Genomic DNA, 25,129 nt, shown 5'->3' with positions numbered 1-25,129 from the left:
GGGCTCCTCCCATCCGCTCTGGAATTGACTGTCTTTTAAGGCAAAACTGACCAATCCCCTTGGATTACCCTATCACAGGGTCCTGCCCAATCAACTGGGTGGGAGTTACAAGACCGTGGCTAGAAAGGCCACACAACAGTGATCAATCAGGAATCAGCCGCACTGTATCTTGAAATCGAGTACATTCTCCTCGCTTTATTCTTCTTTTTCAAGATTTGTTTTGGCTATTTCAGTTCCTTTGCGTTTCCATATAAAATTTAGAATAAACTTGTTTAGGACTATAAAACATCTTGCTGGGATTTTGGTAGGAATTGCATTAAACCTGTATATCATTTTGGAGAAAATTAATATCTTTACTATGGTGAAGCTTCGAACCCATGAGCACAGTGTGTCTCTCCATTTATTTAGATCTTCTTTGATTTTTGTTTTTTCATTAGCACTTTGTAGTTTTCAACACACAAGTCCTGGAATTGTTTTTCTAGATTTATATGTAAGTATCTCATTTTTGGGAGCCATTTTAAGTAAGTGATTTTGTGTTTTTCACTTCAGTGCCCATGTGTTTGTTGTGATATATACAGGTGCATTTTTTTTTGTGTGTATGTTTATCTTGAATCATGCAACCTTACTGAACTTATTAGTTCTGTGAGTTTTACTATAGATTTATCGGGGTTTTCTGTGTAGGCGATCATATCGTCTCAAATAGTGACAGTTTTCTTTCTTTCTGATATGTATGCCTTTCCTTGTCCATTGCTCTGGCTAGGCCATCTTTCACTATGTTGAATAAGAGCAGTGAGGGTGCAATCCTTGCCTTGTTTCCAGTCTCAGGGGAAAAGCATTTAGTAGTCACCATTAACTATAATGTCCCTGTAGGGTTTTTTATAGATCGCTTTACCAAATGGATTTTTAAATTGGTAGTGCAGCAGGTTGGCTTGTTAGTAACGAAGGATCCTGATGGCCTCATTAAATGATAACGTGGTCACGTGACTAATGGATAGGTGGATCCATTGTCCAGTGTCAAAGTTTTTCCTCCCAGCAGGAATGAAACTTACTAGATACTCGCTTTTTTGATTGAGCACATGTTTTTAAATGCAAAGCCTTCTTAGAAGGGTTGACATTTTGTACTGCTGTCATTCTTACTTTTGTGGAATAGTTTATTCTTTTTTTCTTCTCCAAGCCCAGAACACTTGCAAAAAAAACCCAAGAAAGCAAATCCATTGCCGTCGAGTCAATTCTGACTCATAGCTACCCTATAGGACAGAGTGGAACTGCCCCATCGAGTTTCCAAGGAGCGGCTGGTGGATTCAAACTGCTGACCTTTTGGTTAGCAGCCATAGCACTTAGCCACTACGCCACCAGGGTTTCCAGAACACACGTGATGGATGGGGAAAAAAAGGAGAAACCGTTCTGGAGTCACGAATGCCTCAGTTGGCCAGCAGGATGTTACTGAGTGCCTTTCTTTTTGAAGCACAGACGGGAGCTTGACAAGGATCTGAAGCCTAATTTAATCTCTCAGAAGTTCTGTGTTATTTGTATATTAAATAACTGCAATTTTAAAAGTACATTTTTCTGAGTTCGTCTTATAATTTATTTTCAAACGGATCTGCATTTGTTTAATGTACTGCCTTCTCCAAAGTCCATCTTGTAGAAAACAAAAACATCTGCTAACGATAGCCTTTTTGTCAAGTATAACAGCATGTCATTATTTTACGTACAAAACGAGGAAATGATATAACACCAAGTTATAAGAATGAAGCACAAATTATATTTCACATAAAAAAAGATCAGTTTTACTTCAATTGGGAACATAATTACAGTATTTCATATCATCTCGAGTTTCACAGAAACGTCCTAAATAATTAGCCCATAGAGAAACTAAGAATTTGAAAGAATTATTGCATTTTTGTTGTTGCAGTTTTGCTTATGGGAAATTATTTACGATTTAATGGCATGGAAAACTTTTGTGCAGTGTATTTATTTAACATAGATCACTCAGTGATTCAGGTTGTACTAGGTGTCGTCAGGAGGCTAGCCTTGTGGATGATTACGATTTTATTATCTTCTTACATTATAATGACTGTCATGTTTTGGCTTTCTTTTCTGAACTTCAAGAAGACCTGTTTTATAAAATGCATTGCTTCCCTTATTTTGGCATTTCCCCCATGATTATTAGTGTGGACTAATATTCCAATAGTTTTCACAACTGTGAAGGATATGCTATTTCTGCAAATATGCTCTACCATCAAGGATTCTCTTTAGGAGAAGGACAGGGCACTTTGCCAGGAGCAGGGCAAGAACTGTGATTAATAGTCAAAAGGATAAGGACGAACATACTTTGGAGTAAGCAGTATAATTTTCAGATTGATGAGGATGAACCAAAACTCGAGATGGGAAAAGAGATTGTAAGGAAATACCCATCTGCTCTGAATTAGTTCAGGTCTCTTGACCTGGATGAGTTATATCCTGGGGACTGATACTGCCTCTGAATGGGGTTGCACAGCCAGTCTCGGTGATCGCTGAGGACGTGTAGGGATGCACAAACGCTATTCCGTTTAGAGAATGTCCATAAATTACACACCAGTGAGCTGAATTTCAACCCCAGACAAGATTCTGGAGTGAGGATACACTGAGGAATACAGTAACCCTTGCACCAGTTTTACATTCATCCAGAGCCAGCATGCAGGCCTTGCCATTTCATTGTGGGTAGGGTTACTAGACCCAGGAACTATTGTGGGCATAGAATATGTGGGCTTTATAAAGCCATTTGACAGCTTGTTATAACATCCTAAAAGGCAATATAAATACATACAAGCTCGTTACAAAGAAAATTGGGTGGTTTAAAAACCAGTTGAAGAGTTGTACCTAAAGTGTGCTGAGAAGTGGATTAGTGTCTACCAAGGAGACGTGATACGTTGGGGCGTTCTATGCTCAACTTTGTCATAGTCAGCATTTTTTTTTTTTTCAGTCAGTGAGTTGGTTGGATAAAATGCCTTATAATGATCAAATTTGCAAAGACATAAAGCTTAGAACTTTCTGGATACCAAAGTCAATAACTTTGACTAATGTATATATAAGTACCTTTCTGCACTTAGATCTGAAAACCAATTGCTTACATAACAGAAGTATTGATTGAAAGGAATAAATAGCTCAAGGTGCAAAAGAGAGGATAGTGGAAGAAGATCCCAAAGTCAAGTACGGCAGCCAAATCTCAAGAGGGACTGAAGCAAGGAGCTGGAAGGTCACCATGTATAAGGTGGCGACAGGTTCCACCTTCTCTGTCTTTCTCTCTGGAGCCGCAGTGTCTATGTCTCAGCATCCCTCTGTGCAGTCTTCTCTCTCATTCCAGTAATGTGGCTTATTCTGTACCTTACTCATGACCCTTCGCTTTTAATGGCTGCCACAAGTGGTGACCTAAACGTCCAGATCTGTGACACTTACAGGCCTAGTTGGCTCAGCCCAGCTTAGGGCTTGGTTCTTCTGGGTCCAGTGTCCACTCCTGGCCCCCTAAACAGCCGTAGATAGGATAGATGGGTGGAAGGAGGCCCTAGTCCCATGACCAAACAGAAAATCCAGGGCTGTGGAAGGTGGGTTTTCCAAAAAGGGTACATGGAAAAGAAATGATTGGTATAATGAGACATTATACTGCAGGTTTTTTTAAAAAAAATTTATTTTGTTTTTGTTGAGAATCTACTCAGTGAAACATACACTAATTCATCGAGTTCTACATGTACAATTGAGTGACTTTGATTACATTCTTCGAGTTGTGCAACCATTCTCACCCTCCTTTTCTGAGTTGTTCCTCCGCCACTAGCATAAACTCACTGTCCTTTAAGGTTCCTATCTAATCTTTCAAGTTGCTGTTGTCAATTTGGCCCATATAGATAGTTCTTAAAAGAGCGTAATGCTCAAGGCATACAATTTTTTTTTTTATTATTAACTCTTTTTTAGCTTCAAGTGAACGTTTACAAATCAAGTCAGTCTGTCACATACAAGTTAATATACATCTTACTCCTTACTCCCACTTGCTCTCGCCCTAATGAGTCAGCCCTTCCAGTCTCTCATTTTGTGAAAACTTTGCCAGCCTCCAACTCTCTCTATCCTCCCATCCCCCCTCCAGACAGGAGATGCCAACACAGTCTCAAGTGTCCACCTGATATAATTAGCTCACTCTTCATCAGCATCTCTCTCCCACCCACTGTCTAGTCCCTTTCATGTCTGATGAATTGTCTTCGGGGATGGTTGCCGTCCTGTGCCAACAGAAGGTTTGGGGACCATGACCGCCGGGATTCCTCTAGTCACAGCCAGACCATTAAGTCTGGTCTTTTTATGAGAATTTGGGGTCTGCATCCCACTGATCTCCTGCTCCCTCAGGGGTTCTCTATTGTGCTCCCTGTCAGGGCAGTCATCGATTGTGGCCGGGCACCAACTAGTTCTGTTCTCAGGATGATGTCGGTCTCTGGTTCATGTGGCCCTTTCTATCTCTTGGGCTCTTAGTTGTCGTGTGACCTTGGTGTTCTTCATTCTCCTTTGCTCCAGGTGGGTTGAGACCAATTGATGCATCTTAGATGGCCACTTGTAAGCATTTAAGACCCCAGACGCCACATTTCAAAGTGGAATGCAGAATGTTTTCATAATAGAATTATTTTGCCAATTGACTTAGAAGTCCCCTTAAACCATGGTTCCCAAACCCCCGCCCTTGCTCCACTGACCTTTGAAGTATTCAGTTTATCCCGGAAACTTTTTTGCTTTTGGTCCAGTCCAGTCCAGTTGAGCTGACCTTCCGTGTATTGAGTGTTGTCCTTCCCTTCACCTAAAGCAGTTCTTACCTGCTAATTAATCAGTAAAAAACCCTCTCCCTCCCTCCCTCCCCGCCTCGTAACCACAAAAGTATGTGTTCTTCTCAGTTTATACTGTTTCTCAAGATCTTATAATAGTGGTCTTATACAATATTTGTCCTTTTGCCTCTGACTGATTTCGCTCAGCATAAAGCCTTCCAGGTTCCTCCATGTTATGAAATGTTTCACAGATTCGTCACTGTTCTTTATCGATGCGTAGTATTCCATGTGTGAATATACCACAATTTATTTACTCATTCATCCGTTGATGGACACCTTGGTTGCTTCCAGCTTTTTGCTATTGTAAACAGAGCTGCAATAAACATGGGTGTGCATATATCTGTTTGTGTGAAGGCTCTTGTTTCTCTAGGGTATATTCCAAGGAGTGGGATTTCTGGGTTGTATGGTCGTTCTATTTCTAACTGTTTAAGATAACGCCAGATAGATTTCCAAAGTGGTTGTACCATTTTACATTCCCACCAGCAGTGTATAAGAGTTCCAATCTCTCCGCAGCCTCTCCAACATTTATTATTTTGTGTTTTTTGGATTAATGCCAGCCTTGTTGGAGTGAGATCGAATCTCATCGTAGTTTTAATCTGCATTTCTCTAATGGCTAATGATCGAGAGCATTTTCTCATGTATCTGTTAGCTGCCTGAATATCTTCTTTAGTGAAGTGTGTGTTCATATCCTTTGCCCACTTCTTGATTGGGTTGTTTGTCTTTTTGTGGTTGAGTTTTGACAGAATCATGTAGATTTTAGAGATCAGGCGCTGGTCGGAGATGTCATAGCTGAAAATTCTTTCCCAGTCTGTAGGTGGTCTTTTTACTCTTTTGGTGAGGTCTTTAGATGAGCATAGGTGTTTGATTTTTAGGAGCTCCCAGCTATCTGATTTCTCTTCATCATTTTTGGTAATGTTTTGTATTCTGTTTATGCCTTGTATTAGGGCTCCTAGGGTTGTCCCTATTTTTTCTTCCATGATCTTTATCATTTTAGTCTTTATGTTTAGGTCTTTGATCCACTTGGAGTTAGTTTTTGTGCTTGGTGTGAGGTATGGGTCCTGTTTCTTTTTTTTGTAAATGGATATCCAGTTATGCCAGCACCATTTGTTAAAAAGACTATCTTCTCCCCAATTAACTGACACTGGGCCTTTGTCAAATATCAGCTGCTCATATGTGGATGGATTTATATCTGGGTTCTCAGTTCTCTTCCACTGGTCTATGTGTCTGTTGTTGTACCAGTACCAGGCTGTTTTGACTACTGTGGCTGTATAATAGGTTCTGAAATCAGGTAGAGTGAGGCCTCCCACTTTCTTCTTCTTTTTCAGTAATGCTTTGCTTATCCGAGGCTTCTTTCCCTTCCATATGAAATTGGTGATTTGTTTCTCTATCACCTTAAAAAATGACATTGGAATTTGGGTCAGAAGTGCATTGTATGTATAGATGGCTTTTGGTAGAGTAGACATTTTTACTGTTAAGTCTTCCTATCCATGAGCAAGGTATGTTTTTCCACTTAAGTATGTCCTTTTGAATTTCTTGTAGTAGAGCTTTGTAGTTTTCTTTGTATAGGTCTTTTACATCCTTGGTAAGATTTATTCCTAAGTATTTTATCTTCTTGGGGGCTACTGTGAATGGTATTGATTTGGTTATTTCCTCTTCGATGTTCTTTTTGTTGAGGTAGAGGAACCCAAGTGATTTTTGTATGTTTATCTTATAACCTGAGACTCTGCCAAACTCTTCTATTAGTTTCAGTAGTTTTCTGGAGGATTCCTTAGGGTTTTCTGTGTATAAGATCATGTCATCTGCAAATATAGATAATTTTACTTCCTCCTTGCCAATCTGGATGCCCTTTATTTCTTTGTCTAGCCTAATTGCCCTGGCTAGGACTTCTAGCACGATGTTGAATAAGAGCGGTGATAAAGGGCATCCTTGTCTGGTTCCCGTTCTCAAGGGAAATGCTTTCAGGTTCCCTCCATTTAGAATGATGTTGGCTGTTGGCTTTGCATAGATGCCGTTTATTATGTTGAGGAATTTTCCTTCAATTCCTATTTTGGTGAGAGTTTTTATCATAAATCGGTGTTGGACTTTGTCAAATGCCTTTTCTGCATCGATTGATAAGATCATATGGTTTTTGTCTTTTGTTTTATTTATGTGGTGGATTACATTAATGGTTTTTCTGATGTTAAACCAGCCTTGCATACCTGGTATAAATCCCACTTGATCGTGGTGAATTATTTTTTTTGATATGTTGTTGAATTCTATTGGCTAGAATTTTGTTGAGGATTTTTGCATCTATGTTCATGAGGGATATAGGTCTGTAATTTTCTTTTTTTTGTAATGTCTTTACCTGGTTTTGGTATCAGGGAGATGGTGGCTTCATAGAATGAGTTGGGTAGTATTCCATCATTTTCTATGGTTTGAAATACCTTTAGTAGTAGTGGTGTTAACTCTTCTCTGAAAGTTTGGTAGAACTCTGCAGTGAAGCCGTCCGGGCCAGGGCTTTTTTTTGTTGGAAGTTTTTTGATTACCGTTTCAATCTCTTTTTTTGTTATGGGTCTATGTAGTTGTTCTACTTCTGAATGTGTTAGTTTAGGTCGGTAGTGTTTTTCCAGGAATTCATCCATTTCTTCTAGGTTTGCAAATTTGTTAGAGTACAATTTTTCGTAGTAATCTGATATGATTCTTTTAATTTCAGTTGGGTCTGTTGTGATGTGGCCCTTCTCATTTCTTATTGGGGTTATTTGTTTCCTTTCCTATATTTCTTTAGTCAGTCTAGCCAATGGTTAATCAATTTTGTTAATTTTTTCAAAGAACCAGCTTTTGGCTTTGTTAATTCTTTCAATTGTTTTTCTGTTCTCTAATTCATTTAGTTCAGCTCTAATTTTTATTATTTGTTTTCTTCTGGTGCCTGATGGATTCTTTTGTTGCTCACTTTCTATTTGTTCAAGTTGTAGGGACAGTTCTCTGCTTTTGGCTCTTTCTTCTTTTTGTATGTGTGCATTTATCGATATAAATTGGCCTCTGAGCACTGCTTTTGCTGTGTCCCAGAGGTTTTGATAGGAAGTATTTTCATTCTCGTTGCATTCTATGAATTTCCTTATTCCCTCCTTGATGTCTTCTATAACTCAGTCTTTTTTCAGGAGGGTATTGTTCATTTTCCAAGTATTTGATTTCTTTTCCCTAGTTTTTCTGTTATTGATTTCTAGTTTTATTGCTCAAGGCATACAATTTTTATTAAGCTAAACTACTGTTTGGTTTTAAGAAGACTTCAGGGGATATTTTTGGTTTAAGGTTTAAGATTATCTTAGGGCAGTAATTTCAGGGGTTCATCCAGCCTCCATTTCTCCAGAAAGTCTGAATTCCATGAGAATTTGAAATTCCGATCTGCATTTTCCCCCTTTTGATCAGGTATACTGCAGGTTTTACACCAGAGAATCTTTTTATAATAGGGGCTTTATTCATCACAGAGACCAGTCCGAGTGTGTGATAGAGCTGTGGTTTAAATCGTAGTGGGTGATATTTCATATTCAGAATGAGGAAAGCTTGAGTCCTCTTGTTCTGTTTTAATGAGCCCACACTGAAGCATTCAGTTCTGGGCACCATTAGAGAACACTGGAACAAGTTCCAAGAAGATCACTCAGAATGAGGAGGACATTCAAAACACGTCATATGGGAAAGAGCCGAAGGAATTCAAAGCATTGACCGGAGAAGGGAAGACATGGAGTGTTCCCCATAGCTGTTTTCAAATATTAGAAAGACCTTTGTCTGCAGTAAGGCTGGAGTTGTTCCACGTGGCTACTAGGCAGACTAGGTAGGACCAGTGAGACAGATTTTAAGGTCAGGATGAGAATGAGCTTCCGAAACGTCAAAGCTGCCAGGAGATACTAGGCTGTTTTAGAAAATAGTTCCCCGTCCTTGGGAATGTTGAAATAGAGGCTGGATAACGATTTACCTAGTTTGGATTAAATCCAAAAAACACACCCAGAGTGTGAACCAGATTATGATTTATTTCAAACCTGATGTGTTATAAATCTATCGAATTTGGTGTCCGTTGCAGCCAGATGATTTGTTATTCGTTTGTTCCTGCTGACTTCTGACAGGTAGATGAAGCCGCACCCCTCTTGGTCGCAGGAGCGGTTTCTGTGGTTTTAAGGGTGGTTGCCTTCAGAGTGAGGACTCCTCAAATAACCCAAGTGTTGCTTTCAGTGCGGTGCCCTAGTGCAAATATTTAGGGAAGCAGCTTATTATCCTCGTGAAAAGCAAAACAAGCAGAGGCTGCTTGAGGAATATTTATGCTTGAGACAGAAAAAATAACCAACTCTCTCCTGACTTTGTTGGAATCCCATTTTTATTGCCCCTATGCTGTCCAGAGTCATAAGAATGTTTTATGTGAAGGAAGTAAAAGGGGTTTAGCTGCAATACACTGGTAAAACCAAACCAAACCCAGTGCCGTCGAGTCAATTCCAACTCATAGCAACCCTATAGGGCAGAGTAGAACTGCCCCACAGAGTTTTCAAGGAGTGCCTGGCGGATTCAAACTGCCGACCCTCTGGTTAGCAGCTATAGCACTTAACCACTGGGCCACCAGGGTTTCCTTGGTAAATACAAATGGTTACAGGCCTAGGTTTTAAATAGACCTGGGTTTTAATTTCAAATTATTCACATATCAGCTAGTTATAACTACAGTAGCCTGAATTATCTCATCTGTAAAATGGGTATAACCATGCCTAACCAAAAACCCCAAAACTAAACCCATTGCCATCAAGTTGATTCTGAGTCATTGCAGCCCTATAGGACAGAGTAGACCTGCCCCACAGGGTTTCCAAGGCTGTAAATCTTTGCACAAGCTGACTGACTGCCACATCTTTCTCCCGTGAAAGGTCTGTTGGGTTCAAACTACCAACCTTCTTGAGTTAAGGGGTGCTTTAGCCACTGCTACCGGCCTTGTCTAACCGTGCCTGCCTGATGGGAAAAGAACTGACTTAGGGAGAAGAGATTAGGTTCAAAGTGTTTTTTCCTATTTGAAGTTTTATGACAGAATGTTAAATTCTGTAAGAAGCATAAAATGTTAAAACTGAACATGAACTTAGAGTTTATTTGGCCCAATGCCCTAATTTTACAAATGAGGAAAATAAGATCTGAAAAAGCCAGAAACACAGAGCAGTTGGCAGCTAAGGCCAGTGATTTCTTCCCCCTTTATGAAAAACTTATTTTAAAACAAGAAAGTGCTCGTAGAAATATAAAGATGTTTTCATCATTTTTAGTTTTATTTTATGAAGAATATTTCAAGAGTAGATCTTTCTTAGAGATGCCGTGGAAAAATACTTACCACGAAAGGTCCTTTTCTAATTCCAAGATTTTGCATCAGATTGAATATCATGTCAGTTTTTAAAATTTTATCCAGATGTAGGCAGTGTAGTAATTTACTGCTCCGTGGCATAGTACAGTATATATTTATTCCATTTGGCCAGCGTGGTTTCAATAACATCTTCAGTTGAACTGTATTTTTCAGAATTTAAAAGAAATCATTTCAGTAAACGTATGTTCTGTTTTCTAGATGCCTTCTGAGGAAAAAGTTTGTAAGTACTGTGGAGTCAGCTATCTAATTCTTCATGAGTTTAAGGCTATGGAAGAAAAAGTGAAAGCAATGGAAAAAGACATGAAATTTTATCAAGGGAGCGTAGACCGTGAAAAGAGACTTCAAGAAAAGCTACAGTCTCTCAGCCAAGATCTTCAGCAGTACAGAACTGACAATGAATCCAAAACACAAAGGTTGGAATGTGTTATTCATTTGTGTTATTTATTTAGTTTGGAAGAAAAGGACAGAAAATAAATAGGCTTTGAGTGTTTTTCTAGAATTTCCCTAGATTAAGTATAATTTATACTTTAATACATTTGAATTTTTTATGAATTATATTAACAGTTACGAATTATAATTATTAATTATAGTTTGAAGCATTCCTTTGAGGCATATGTTTACTATCGGAACAATTGGCAACCAGTTAATTCAGTAACTATAAGTTGAGAAAGATCAAGTTTTTTTCCCTAGATACATATCTTACTTTTTTTCATTAGGAAAATTTGTCTATCAAAAATCAGGTGAATTTTGGTAGTTTTTGATACCTAACATTTGTTTTTCAGAGGTTTTGAGTTTTTAGATTTATAGGATAAGGTTTTCATGTTTTGAAAAAGATGCCAAAGCATAAAAATTGGTACATAATTCTAGATAATTGAAATTGGAGTAAAATTAAATAAGGAATAGGTTCCTAAGACTGTAGAATCTAACCAGCAATTTAACCTGCCCAAAGACACTGTAAAGAGCTTATCCAAACACTTCAACAGGAGGATTTTTGTTGGTGTTTTTATGGCAGTTCTTTTTTCCTACGAATGACAATTTCTCAATTTAAAATACTGACAGCTGATGTTAGTAAACTTTGAGTTCATGAATTTAATGAATATTACATGTATGTAGACATTTTTAAAATCCCCTAGAATTAAATATTTTATTAAATTTTACTACCCTGATGGCATAGTGGTTAAGTGCTACAGCTGCCAACCAAGGGGTCGGCAGTTCAAATCTGCCAGGCGCTCCTTGGAAACTATGGGGCGGCTCTACTCTGTCCTATAGGGTCACTATGAGTCGGAATCGACACGACGGCACTGGGTTTTTTTGGGGGGTTTTTATATAAAAGTGTACAATTATGCCGGTTGAATCAGATACTTCTTAGACCTTACCTGGAAAGTTATTTGTTACAACTCCTTTAATTTAAAATTTGAATTCTAAAATATTTTATAATATTTGAGTGGAAAAATTAAAAGAAGGATGCAATTATTTAATTTAGCTGGGTTTTGCCATCAGTGATTCTTTTGTTTTGTGTTATTCACACTCTAATTAAAAAAAAAAAATTATTATACAAGTAATACATAAACAGATGCAATAGAAATTTAGGCCAAAAAGAAGTATTCGAATAAAAGGCAAGAAAGCTCCTTTTACCCTGCCCGTTGCTGCCTTCTTACCTGAGGTAAAACCGCTTTCAATGGTTTGGTGTATATCTTTCTCGATCTTTGCTTGTGTTTTTACCTCTATTATATATTTCTTCAATATATGCAATGTATTATATATAAACCATGTAGTTTTACGTATTTTATCTTTTAATATACTAGTTTTTATAATTTATTGTTGTGAATATACACAGCAGAATGTAGAACACTTCAACAGTTTCTGCATGTACAATTCAGTGACATTGATAACATTCTTTGAGTTGTGTGACCATTCTCACCCTCCTTCTCCGTGTTCCTCCCCCGATAACAGCTGATCAGTTTTTAAACATAAATGATATATAATATATGAAATATATTGCAATGTGACTGGCTTTTGCCAGGTAACTGTATGTATTGGAAATTGTTCCATGTCAATGTATGTAGATCCACCTTGTTCTAAATTGCTGCATTTTCCCTACTAAGATTAAGCCATAATTTACTTAACTGTGTCTTTTTTGATCAACATTTAGTTTATTTCCAATTATAATTATTCCATTTATGGCTGTTGTTAGCCACAGAGTCTGCCCCTGACTCAAGGTGACCCCATGCACGATGAAGCTCAGCGCTGTCTGGTCCTACACCACCCAGTGATCGGTTGCAATCACACCATTGTGATTCCTAGGGTTTTCACTGGCCGATTTTCAGAAGTAGATCACCAGGCCTCTTTTCTTAGTCCATCTTAGGCTAGAAGCTCCACTGAAACCTGTTCAGTGTCACGGCAACACACAAACTACTACAGGCAGGTGGGTGGTGGCTGTGCATGAGGCACACTGACTGGGAATCAAACCTGGGTCTCCCGCTCGGAAGGCGAGAGTAGTACCACTGAGCTACCAATGTCCCTCTTACTGTTAACATACAGCATTTGCATTTCTATTCTTGCATACATATATTTTGCCATAGGATCAATTCCTAGAAGCGCAATTGCCGGAAGAAAGCAAATACCAGTTTAACATTTTGATGGGTATTATACCAAATTGCACTTTAAGAGAGTAGCATTAATTTATATTAATTAGTTGTTTAATCAGATCTTCATAAACTTTTTGGCCAATAGTTTATGAAGTAGCCATTTTCCTACATCGTGTTAATATTAGAGTCTTCTTAATTTTTCTCAGTCTCTTGAATGAAAAAATGTTGCCTCATTATTTTAATTTGTGTTTCTTTTTTGCTAGTGAGGCTGAACAGTTTTTCATGTGTTTATTAGCCATTTATACTTCCTCCTCTATTAATTGCCTGTGCACATATATTGCCCAGTTTTCTAGTGGATTATTGGTTTATGTTTTACTGTTTTATAGGAGTTTCTCATGGTTGCTTGTCTTTTTACTTTGTTGTATATTTTGTGGTATTGATTCTTTTTTTTTAAATATTCTCCTATACCAAACTGGTCAATTAGTTCTCTTAATTGCAAACAAAAAAAATTTATTCTGCTTAAAACTAAGCTACACACAAAAAAGAATTTATTGGAAGCGCATGAGGTGTCAGCTCATTGAATGAAAGGAAAACTTTAAGTATCCTGGTCTGGGAAATAAAGAGCAAACCACTCGTTCAGGAATCTGGGAAGTCTTTCTGGGAGACTGTTTCCATCCTTAAGTCATTCCTTCAAGATTAGAATCCCGAGAGAGTCTCCTTGTTTTTATTTGGATTACGTGACACCTCCCCCTTAGGTAGCGGAAGGCAGGCTCTAAGGTGTCACACGATACAGGAAGGGGCATTCGCCAAAGGGAAGTTAGCTTACGGTGTCAGAAGGGGCATAGATTCAGGCAAGTAGAACCTGCGGGTATTTACTACAGCTGTGGTCGTTCTGTTGTTTTAGAGTTAGTTTTTTAATCTATTTGGAATTTGTGTATATAATGTATACAAAAAAAATTTTTTTTGTATATGATTTCGGATTTGTTTTCCAAGCGTATGGCATGTCGTCTAATGTCATGCATTAAATCCTTCATCCTTTCTGCCCTGATCTGAAATGCCACCTATTAATTTCTATTTTAGCCCATTGGTAGAATCTTTCTGTTATGCCATGGGTCTGTGAGCCATCACTGGAGCAGTATCCCGTTTTCACTATTTTAGCTTTATAATGCATTTATTTTTTAAGCCTTTTGTTTTGTTTTTCAGGTTTTCCTGGTTTTTCTCTTTTGACTGAACTTTCGAATCAGCTTGTCAGATTCTGTAAAACATTCAATTCTGATTTAGATTGGAAATACATTTACTTTCTAGATTAATGTGACATCTTGAGATTTGACATCTTTATTATGTTGAGCCTGGAACATGTGTATGTCTCTTTTCGTTTAGTCAGGTCTTCATTAAATCTCTTACTAATGTTTTATAATTTTCTTACATATTCTGTATTAGTTTAATTTCTAGGTATAATTTCTGTTGCTACTGGGAATGGGATGTTTTTCCTTAGCGGATTTTCTAATTTTTCAAAATGCTATTGATTTTATATGCTGAGCTTGTATCTGGCTCTTTTATGGAATTCCTTTATTTGTTGTATTTGGTTTTTAGTTGATTTTCTTGCACACACACACACGCACGCAAACGTAAACAGTGACTTTAATTTTTTTATTTCTAATTGTTATAGCTTAGGTTGGCTTGGGCCTTCACAACCATGTTAAACAGTCAAGTGGTGGAGTGCCTCCTTGTCTTGTCTCTGATTTCATGTGAACCTGGAAGATATGTTTCTTCATTAAATAGGATGTTATAGATTTCCTAAAGATATCCTTCATCAATTTAAGAATTCTTTTATTTCTAGCTTCTTAAGATTTAATTTTTAATCAGGAAAGGTTATTGAGTTGTTAGTAAATGCTTTTCCATCTCCTGCTGACATGATCGTATGATTTTTCCATTAGTGTGGTAAATCATACTGATAGGTTTTCTGGTAGGAAGCTATGCCTGTGGTTTTGGTATAAAGCCGTTTTTGATCATGGTATGTATTCCAGAGTTCCCTAAATTTTGTTTGTTTGCCTTCACGATTTTTGCCACAGTTATGGGCACTCTGTGGAGCCCTGGTGGCGCAGTGGTTAAGTGCTATGGCTGCTAACGGAAAGGTCAGCAGTTTGAATCCACCAGGCGCTCCTTGGAAACTCTATGGGGCAGTTCTACTCTGTCCTACAGGGTCGCTATGACTCGGAATCAACTTGACAGCAACAGGTTTGGCTTTTTGGTATGAGCACTCTGTACTATTTTCCTTTAAATACTCATTTTCTTGCTGTTGTTAGTTGCTGTCGAGTTGATTTCGACTCCTGGTGACCCCATACATGCAGAGTAGAACTTCTCCCAAGGGTTTTCAAGGCTGTGACCTTTTGGAAGCAAATCACCAGGCCTGTCTTCTGAAGTGCCTCTGGATGGTTTCAAACCGCCAACCTTTCAGCTAGTAATCGAGTGCTTAACTATCCGCACCACCCAGGGACTCCAAAAACTCCTTTAAATATGTTTAATTAAAGAAAACTTTCTCTGAGTATAAAAACCAAAAAACAAACCTATTGCCGTTAAGTCGATTCCGACTCATAGCGACTGTATAGGACAGAGTAGAACTGCCCCATAGAGTTTCCAAGGAGCGCCTGGTGGATTCAAACTGCTAACCTTTTGGTCAGCAGCTGTAGCACTTAACCACCATGCCACCAGGGTTTCCTCTCTGAGCATAATAAGTGAGAAAACATTATCACTTACCATAAATACCAAACCAAAAAAACCAAACTCGTTGCTGTCAAGTTGATCCTAAGTCACAGTGACACTATAGGACAGAATAGAACTGCCCCACAGGGCTTCCAAGGAGTGCCTGGTGAATTTGAACTGCTGACCTTCAGCAGCCTGAGCTCTTAACACTGTGCCATCAGGGTACGAGGTAAAAATAAGTATATAATTATTAAAATATGTGGAACACTTCATGAGGATGATCATTTTTCTAATACAGTGCTGGATTAATTTGCTAATATTTTAAATAGATTTTTCCATCTTTGTTCACAGGTAAGGTTGGCCTCTGGCTTTCTTTCTTTTTCCTTCTTTATGGTGCCTGGCTCACACCAGCCTCTTAAAATAAGTGAAGAGGGCTTCCAAACTTTATGTGCACCAGACATTTTAAATAACACATGAGTTGCCTGTTCCTTGCAGGTTTGGTAGATTTTCCTCATGAAAATAAATATCTTATATCTTTTTGGGGCAGGGGGAGGAAGGGGTAGTAAAACTTTGTTGACACATTCATTATGTTTCCCCTATAATTATTTGTTTATTTATGGTTTTTACTTCTTCTTGAGTCAATTTTGGAAATTAATGTTTTCTTAGAAAACCAAGCATTTCATTTGGCCTTTTAATTTCTTGGCATTTAATAATATGGAGTATTCTTTTATTTAAAAGATTTTCTCTGAAGTGATTATTTGTGTTTGACTAAAAATGAGATAAAAAAAATTTTTTTTTTCCCTAGAGAAATAAACAGGTTGGTCTATTTTATTGGCCTTGGGAGACCAGATTTTGGTTTAATTGACCAACCTGTTTCTTTCCTGTGTAATTATTTTCTGCTTTTATTTTATTTATTATCTTGTCTTTAATTTCTAGTTCTCTGACTGGCTACTTGAGTTGAAGTCTTTGTTAATTTATTTTCAGTTTCTTTTTCTAATAAGTACACTTAAAGCTATCAAGTTTCCCTTTAGCGACAGGGTTTGGCAACAACAAACCTTATGATAACAGTGTCTTATCTTCACTTATTTCTAAATAAGGTGAAAGTTCAATTTTTGTTTCCTTTTCCATCTAAGAAATGTTTGAAAGAATGTTTTTAATTTTTTAAATGGATAGATTTTTTTGGCTGTCCCTTCATTGTTTATGTCTATTTTTATTCCATTGTGGACATAGAATGTGACCTATCTTGGGGAACTTGTTGAGAGTTTAATAAACAGTGAATTTTGGGAGCTATTCCATAGCTGCTTGGAAAGGATGCATATTCTCTGTTTTTTGGATACAACTTTTTAATAAGTCTATTAAATTTAATTGGTAAATGTGCTATTCAGATCCTACGTATTTTAACTTATTTTTTGTCTGTTTCATTTGGCAAGTTATACGAGTCTATTAAAGTCTCCCAAAATGAATGTAGATTTGCCGGTTTCTATTTTTTTACCTATTTCAAAGTTAATTTCATGGGGTAAATAAGACCTGTTTTTTTGGATGACATACGTTTTGTTAATATAGAGTATTCTTGATACATTTAAGTTTTTCTAACATTTGATTTTTTTAATGCTATTTTGTGTCTTTACACTTTAAAAATGCTTTATAGTGACATTTTAAAAAGTGATTAAACATTTTCTTTAAAAAGTTTATTTTTTGCATGTACTGTAAATGTTCATAACTGGGACCACTGACACTCGTGAAACCTGCATCAAAGTATAGATAGTGCAAGAAGGGGAGCAAAAGTAGTGGACAAAGAAAATAAGCAAGATGAGTGCCTAAGACTGAAAAAAGTATTCCTTTGAAATACCCTGTCTCTGGCCTTAACTTCTTAGTTATAATGAGTTAATGTTATTACTCTTGTATCGGTTCCTCTGGTGCTTATCATAGCAGTGATACTGTGGCAGAAATAACTTTTGGAGTCTCTCTAGGACATCTCCCTCAGGGTTCCTTTGGAGAGGACTCCACTTGAGTAGCCTAGGAGATTTTGTGTTCAGAGACATGTTGATACCGCATAGGCAAATATATCATCATTGCAGCTACTAGTGCTCGCTGTTGATTTAAGCTTATTGAAGTTATTGATTTAAGCTTATAATACTCACCAGCGGGCCAATTATACCTTTATTTCACGCTCATGAAGGAAGACGTGGCAATATCCTTCTGTAAAGATTACAGCCTTGGAAACTCTGTGGGGCAGTTCTCCTCTGTCCTATTGGGTCACTATAAAACTCAACGACAGTGGTTTTTTTTTTTGTTTTTAGTGTTCATGGAAGTAGTGTAAGGGTCATACATGTTAAAAATGGTTGGGACAATTGAATTTTGGATAACGAAGATTTTTTACAACAAAGAACTGACATAGAACTATAGTTCTAATAGGGTAGGGCAAGCTTCCTAGGGAAGCTAGGACGCACTTCCTAGGTATGCTTCAGATTGTGGGGGCTTCTCAAAGTCACTTGTCTTTTGAGGTTCTGTTTTGCCCCTTCCAGATCAGGGTGAGAATCTCTGCAGTGAAATGAGAGCTGCTACTGATGTGAGTGTCTGGTCATATGAAAATGGGGGAAAGCAGAAGAAAAAAAAAAAGAGGAGAATACCATTGTATAAAAACCTTTATTGTTTATAAATCGGGCCACTGAAAAATGGCTGTAGTAGATAAATGTAGTAGATACAGGGCCATTAAACAATTTAAACCTTGAAGTTCATGTCACACTTTTCCTAATCTACACATATAGATATGAATTCATTATATTGATATTTGTGCCCTTCGTTACTTTAACTTTGAGAAGCCTAAACAAGTTTTATTCACACCACCTAGTTCTATGACCGGCTAATCCTTTTCTTATCTTTTCATTTTTCTCCCACTCCAGCACTAGATTGTGGCCCAGACCACAGCTCTTAGGTATAGTGTACACTCTTTATTCCTTCTCTCCATGGACATGTGCAAATAGTAAACAGAAGTTGACAGATGTTTTTACTATTGGTATAAAAATGTTTACGTGGGTCTCCTTGTTTCTAGATCTGGCAAGGTTATGGGGATTGATATTTATTCAACAACACTGATAGGCCTATGTATACATATATATCTTTTATTACTAGTATAACTTCAAAAGCCCTTCTGTGTACCATTATGATGTTGCTATAGCAACATGGTTACCAACATAAGGTACATTTTTTTTCCTGCTTTGTCTTTCTAAAGGAGTCCTTTTCTTCCCCAAGCTTTACGACCAGCAGTGTAGAGTTTCATTCCCAGACATGCATTATTCTTTCTGTTCATCTTTCCACCTTGGATTTATGTTATTCAAAATGAGTTATTTATTATTGTAACAAAATACAATTTTTATTGAGCCAAATCCTAGCGAGAATTTTAAGAATGGGTAAGAAGGGCCGCAGAGTGTGACAGGGAACAACAGCTTCTTAGCTCGATGAGCTTGCTGCTTGACGTCTTTGTGCCTTTGTTTCTTCCTCTGTAAAACGGCAATGGAAACAGCCACGGCACAGGGCTGACATTACACGTTCTTCCGTCCTAGCAAGGGCTCAGCTTTCACTTCCCTCGCCTGCCTTCTCTTTCCTTTCCATGTTTGTTAACTAAGATTAATAGCGTACTTTTTCTTCTCCTGTGGATATCATCACCTTCCCACCCACTTTTGGTGTCCAGATATTGCCTGATACCACAAGGAAGCTCGTAGGTAGGTCTAGGGAATATCCCGATGTCAGCTCCGCCACAACAGTTAATTTCGGCTTAATTGGAGTTTTAAGATACCTGGTCCAACTTCAGTTAGGTTTATCGCTGGTATTTCTGCTCAATGGAGTAGAGATTCTGTTGAAAGCACAATTCTAGAACTTAATTACTGCTTTTATGTATCATATCCTTCTTTTTTCCCAAAAGAATATGAAGTGGTTTAGAAGGACATAATAAAATCAACAGCACAGGGGGAAAAAGGAAAGTTGGCGTTTGGCAAAAAGGAGACACCAGATATGTCAGCCATGAGGGTCAACAGTTAAATCCTGAAGTGAGTTACGATTAAAAAAAAAATAAAAGTTGCCGTTGAGCTGATTCCGACTTATTGCGACCCTACAGGACAGAGTAGAACTGCCTCATAGGGCTTCCAAGAAGCGGCTGGTAGATTCGAACTGCCGACCTTCTGGTTAGCAGCCAAATGCTTAGCTACTCCTATTATATCCATTTTACAGATGGCTAGGGAAAGAAAAAGAGATTAAATAGGATGCTCCCACAGCTGGTTAAGTTCTTTATCTTCCTGTTTTCTGTAATATCATTACTTGGATGAGTTGAAGAAACCACACAAATATTACCAGCCTGGCAGAGTGGAGACATTGTCATGGGGGACCTGTTCTGAAGAGGCAGACCCCACCAGATCTTGAGCCTTGTCTTGCTGGACCGAAGAAGCCCGGTTATAGAAAAAAGCCACCTAGAGGTAGCAAAAGAACTGTTAGGAAAGCTGTCCCTGGAAACAATGAGAAGAACTCAACAAGAAATCTTCACATGCTGCTGACCTCAAAGTAAACTGATGACCTGTGACAATGGAAAAACCCATGTCATCAGCTAGATTGGCTCCACATCTGAAATCTGATTCGTCCATACCATTCCTTGTTCGCAATCTCCTCATCTTCCAACTCGATCAGCTTCACTGAAGCCTAAAGTCTGTGATGCTTCCACCCTCTCTCTGTCTCTTCTGCTCTCACTGTCTCTCCCATCCAGTTCAGTTTCCATGGTCCATTATGTCAGCCATTCCCATGACAGTATCTTAAAGTCCTTCGTGTCATTCTCCTTTCATTGTGTCAGCCTGGGAAACCCTGAATTTTCCAGAACTAACCATGCTCTGCACCTGTACCCTAGCTGCCAGCAGCCTGGCGCTCCGTGTTATCCCCACATTCTGTGGTATTTTCATGCTCTCTTTCTCTACAAACTCCTCCCTGCTCAGCAGCCTTTCCTCAGGGCTCTTGAAACAGATGAAACTTTGATTCAGTCTGAGGCTTCTCCCTTTGGCTGGTCCCTTAGTGCTCCTTTGCCTTTAGTGCTGGTCGTATCAGATAAATGGAGACCGACTGTCTCCGTTTCCTCACACCCATAGAGCCTTGGTCACTGTAATCTGGCTTCAGTCAACATCATTCAAGAAAATGCTCTCATCCAGGCACCAGTCACTTCCGTGTTATTAAATCTTGAAAAATATGCTAGTTCTTTGTCTCTCTTATTTCTCAGCAGTATTTGGCACAGTATTTTACCCCTGGTGGTGCAGTGGTTAAGCATTCGGCTGCTAACTAAAAAGGTTGGCGGTTCAAATCCACCAGCCGGCCCATGGAAACCCTCTCTCCTACAGTGTCTCTATGAGTCAGAATCAACTCGACAGCAATGGGTTTGGTTTTTTTGGACCCAAAACACTCTCTTCTTTTACTTCCCATGATATACTCTTCTGGTTTTTCTGTAGCCTTTCATGATCTTGTTGCTTCTCAGTAGCCTCTCCTGCCCTCTCCTCTTCTTCAGGCTCTGGAGGTCCAGGGGCCGTTTGGAGCCCTGTCCACAGCCATGCTCTCTTCTCATTCTGCACTGCCTCTCTCCAGGTGACCGCATCCGTTCTCCAGGCTTCAGTTAGCCCCTGTGTGCTGTAGCCCTCTGAATCTCTGCTTCCACTTCAGACCTTTCTCCTGAGCCCCAGACTGCTTTATTCAGCTGTCTTTTTAACACCATCACCTTGCTTTATCACAGGCTTCAGATTCAGCGTGCCCAGAAGTGAACTGGCTGCACTGTTTCTCCACCTGCTGCTCTTAACGTTCCCAACTTCAGAAAACATTAGCGCCATCACTGCCGTGCAGGGTCAAGGCCGTTATGGGAGCGCGGGCTCTGTAGTCGGACCGCCTGGGTTTGAATCCTGGCTCCACCAATTACTAGTGATGTGGACATGGGCAAATTATTTAAGCAGCCTTTGCCTCAGTTTCCTAGTCTATAAAATGAGAGTAATAATACTACCTATACTGCGGTATTATTTTGAGTGTTATGGGGTTGCTGTGAGGTGTATGTATTGTACATTTAATAAAATATATAAATCTATAATTATGATTTTCTTCCATTCTGGTCTGATTATGCCTATTTTATCACCTTCCTCCTGGATGTCTCTCAATCCATAAAGCCACCATCCTAGTCTAGACTCTGGACATCTAGAATAGTCTCCCGACGTAAGCTGTTGGCCCTTTTCGAATCCATTCCTTACTCTGCAGCTGGGTGATTGCGTCAAAATGCCTATCTGATCACTTTACTCTACTGTTTTATGTATACCATTTCCAGTTGTCCTTAGAATAACGTCCAAAGTCCTCTTTGTGGTTGGTAAACAAAAACGCATTGCCGTTGAGTCGGTTTGTTGGTAGTTTGTATGATCTAGCCCTTGATTGTCCCTCCAGCCTCACTCTCCTTTTTCCAGTCAGCTTAGACTTTTTTTCAGTTCCTAAAAGGCACCATACTCTCACCCCTGACCCTTTGACTGTGCTGTACCATCTGCCAGGGACTCCTCCCCCTCCCGCCACCTTCAGATTTCAGGTGCTTTGTCAGATCCTCAGGAAGTTATTCCCCTGACCCCCAGTGGGGTTCCCATGGTACTCTTCGTTTTCCCTTTCATAGTGATCTTTATTACTTGCAATTTTTTGTTGAATGGCTGCATTCCTGGCTAGAAGGTAAGCTCAATGAAAATGGGTTTTTTTCTTTGCTTTACTTATCCCCAGCATGTAACACTGTGTCTGGCACGTAGTCCTCCAGAAATATTTGTCGAATTAATTTGTAAACAGATATGAAAAGCCTCTAGTGGCTTCCTGTGTTTGAGGAAATCTTCGCTGTCTGATTTACATAAGCAGAAAAAAAAGCTACCCTTTATTCTAGACGCTGAAAACGCCAGACACCCGCCACCCCCGTCTCCCTTGCAATTGAAGGGTGACTTCCTGTGTAGGTTCTGTTGAATGAGATGCAAGTGAAAGTCTACTGAGACATTCCGGGAAATTTTCACCACCCCTCCACTTTGTTGCTTTCTCCTTTTTCTTGCTACTGAAAGGCAGAGGAGAGGCTGGAGGCGGGTCATTCTCACAATAGTGAGGTAACGTGAGGAAGAACATGACATTCTACGAAACACCAAAGGAGCCTGGGGCACTGATGACATCTTGGAGCCCTTGTACCAGTCCTGAAATGCCTCTATCCAGACTTCCTGTTATGTGAGGACAATCAACCATATGGTGAATATATTGTAGTCTGGTTTCTGTTATATATAACCATATACCAACCATGATGCATATACTTACTGCCTACGTTACTTATTTGGTATCTAACTTGTGCTATTTCATGATAGTTGATGTTTGGATGGATGGATGGATGGATGGATGGATGGATGGATGGATGGATGGATGGATGGATGGATGGATGGATGGATGGATGGATGGATGGATGGATAAAAAAAAGCAACTGCTAAATTATAAACTGCTGGAGAATAGAGATCATATTTACACTTTTTGTATTCTTCCCCTACTACCACTCTATCCACCCTGAACACTGTCTTACATACAGTAGATACCCAACAAATGTTTATTGACGGTAATGTTGATCGAAGTTAGAAGAGGGTATTTCATTAGGGAGGTCTCTGAATTACAGGTTTATTTTGGACTCTCAAGATGGAATACCCTAAGAGGGCAGCTTCTGTACTCTCATATCTAAGGAGACTCATAAGTATTTGGGTCAACCTGTGGCACATGCCTGGTAATTTAGAAAACCAAGTATCTTTATAAAGGTCAGAATCAAGGCTGTGTCTTTGCAAATGTCTTTCTCATTGGTGTTAAAAACAAAGCAACCTTTATTAAGTGAAAGGATCCCAAGTAGTATATTTCTCTGTTGAGATAGCTCATTTTAAGTAAGATGATCATAAAATTTATAGTCCAAATTGGGAACTTTTTGAGAGTGAAAGAGGGTGCTATCAATAATTATACTTAGACGATATGTTTAAACTGGAACTGTCCAGGACTTATGACTAATTAATGGTAAAAAAGTGACTCATTTCTATATGTCAAAAAGTCTATAATTCTGATATAAATTTGAGTTAGTATGAAGCTCTCTGAGGCCATTCTCTTTTCAGTGTATCTGCCCTTGTTTTTTTCCTAGCCAAAATAAACTCCCCACTTCATTTCTTTGCTTGGGTTTAGTTACTCTGACCTTTTAGGACCTTTCTTTTTTCATGATGTTGTATCCACAACGATCTCCTTTTTTCGTATTAAAAAAAAAAAAAAACCTGTTGCCGTCGAGTTGATTCCGACTCCTAGTGACCCAATAGGACAGAGTAGAAATGTTGACCTTTCGGTTAGCAGCCAGATGCTTAACCACTGCACCCCCAGGGCGCCTTGATATTGTGTAGCACTCATATTTTTAAACCTACAGTTTAGCAGTCTTGTTTTGTCTTTTAGTGTTTGTTCCTAAGTCTTTCCTCCTTACTGTGTCAAAATCTTTGAGGACAGAAATGGTGATTTATCTTTTCTGATATTACCCATAGGGCTTAGCCCAGTGGTAGCTCATGGTAGGTGTTTGCTAACTTGCTGGGTGATTGAAAAGTATGAAATGAATCATAAAGCCAAGATTTTCATATTACTTTTCATCTTGATGTTACTACTACACCTGACATAGGCATGTTTACACGCCTCCTGGAAGGCACTCAAGCTTATGCACTGTACCGCATTGTAAGCGATTCCCATGTCAAGAAAGGAGAAATGGAAACATTGTATCTCTTGCTGTCATCTCTCTTTCTATTAACAGTCAACACATGCAGGCCCATAGATGGCTCTCTGCCATGAATTTCATCATTTACCCTGGCTTTTAATACTCCTCCTGGCATTTCAGGTCTGTTCTCAGCGGGTGACCTCACTCGGGCTGAATCCTGTAATATTTGTGTACCCAGAAAAATGCTCAGAGACCGTGCAAGAGATTTCTTGCTTTGCCTCTACCTGGTTTCAGATAAATGTCAGTGACATATTGGGAAGTGTATCATTCAAAATATAAAAGATCGAATCGTAGTAATTTCTTCGAGTTCCTATTCTATTTGTATATTAACGGGCATGAATTTTCAGATTGGGTTTTGCCACCTGTATACGATTACTCCTGGGTTTTGTCACTGCTCTCAGAAGAGGAGGGATGCACCTCACCTGTGCCAGCCAGAGGCACCTTGTGGGATGCCTTTGCCTGGGACAGGAAGGAGTGCTGGGCAACGGAGAGAGAAGAAGAGGGGAAAATGATTTCTAAACATTTCCTTGCCTGTATGGGGGTGGGTATGGCAAGGAGGCAAGGAGGAAGGGAATGCATATTTAGATATGGGATTAGCTTTTAGTTAACCAAGGCTCAGAAAAGGAAAACACCTCACTTTGTAATCATTATAAATTTTTGTTGTATCGATAATTATGTAGATGAGCTTTAAAAAAACATTTTTAAGGTTTCTTTTCAAGGACCGTTAGTGTTCAAAAGACTCATACTGTACATAAGATAAAGTGGAAAATTTGTACATTTCTTTTAATAGAGAACATTTTTTTCACAATATCACTTTAGTGAAATAATTGTTTTTCTTTCAGGGAATAAGATTCTGTAT

General features: G+C 38.8%; 1 protein-coding gene across 6 annotated transcripts in view; it reads left to right on the top strand.

Moving 5' to 3' along the window:
* The window catches only part of LEKR1 (leucine, glutamate and lysine rich 1), a 178,071-nt gene that overhangs the window by 15,174 nt on the left and 137,768 nt on the right, over nucleotides 1-25,129 (top strand). For 3 of the 6 annotated variants that reach the window (XM_049867247.1, XM_049867246.1, XM_049867245.1), the window contains one exon: nucleotides 10,387-10,601. In XM_049867247.1, the coding sequence (XP_049723204.1) occupies nucleotides 10,387-10,601 (215 nt within the window). Of the gene's footprint in view, nucleotides 1-10,386; nucleotides 10,602-22,567; nucleotides 22,746-25,129 lie in introns of those variants that run through there. The other 3 variants (XM_049867249.1, XM_049867251.1, XM_049867248.1) reach the window with 2 other exon arrangements.

This window comes from Elephas maximus, chromosome 23, assembly GCF_024166365.1.
Source record: "Elephas maximus indicus isolate mEleMax1 chromosome 23, mEleMax1 primary haplotype, whole genome shotgun sequence".
Lineage (NCBI taxonomy): Eukaryota > Metazoa > Chordata > Mammalia > Proboscidea > Elephantidae > Elephas > Elephas maximus.
This window is presented reverse-complemented; position numbering and strand designations above follow the sequence as displayed.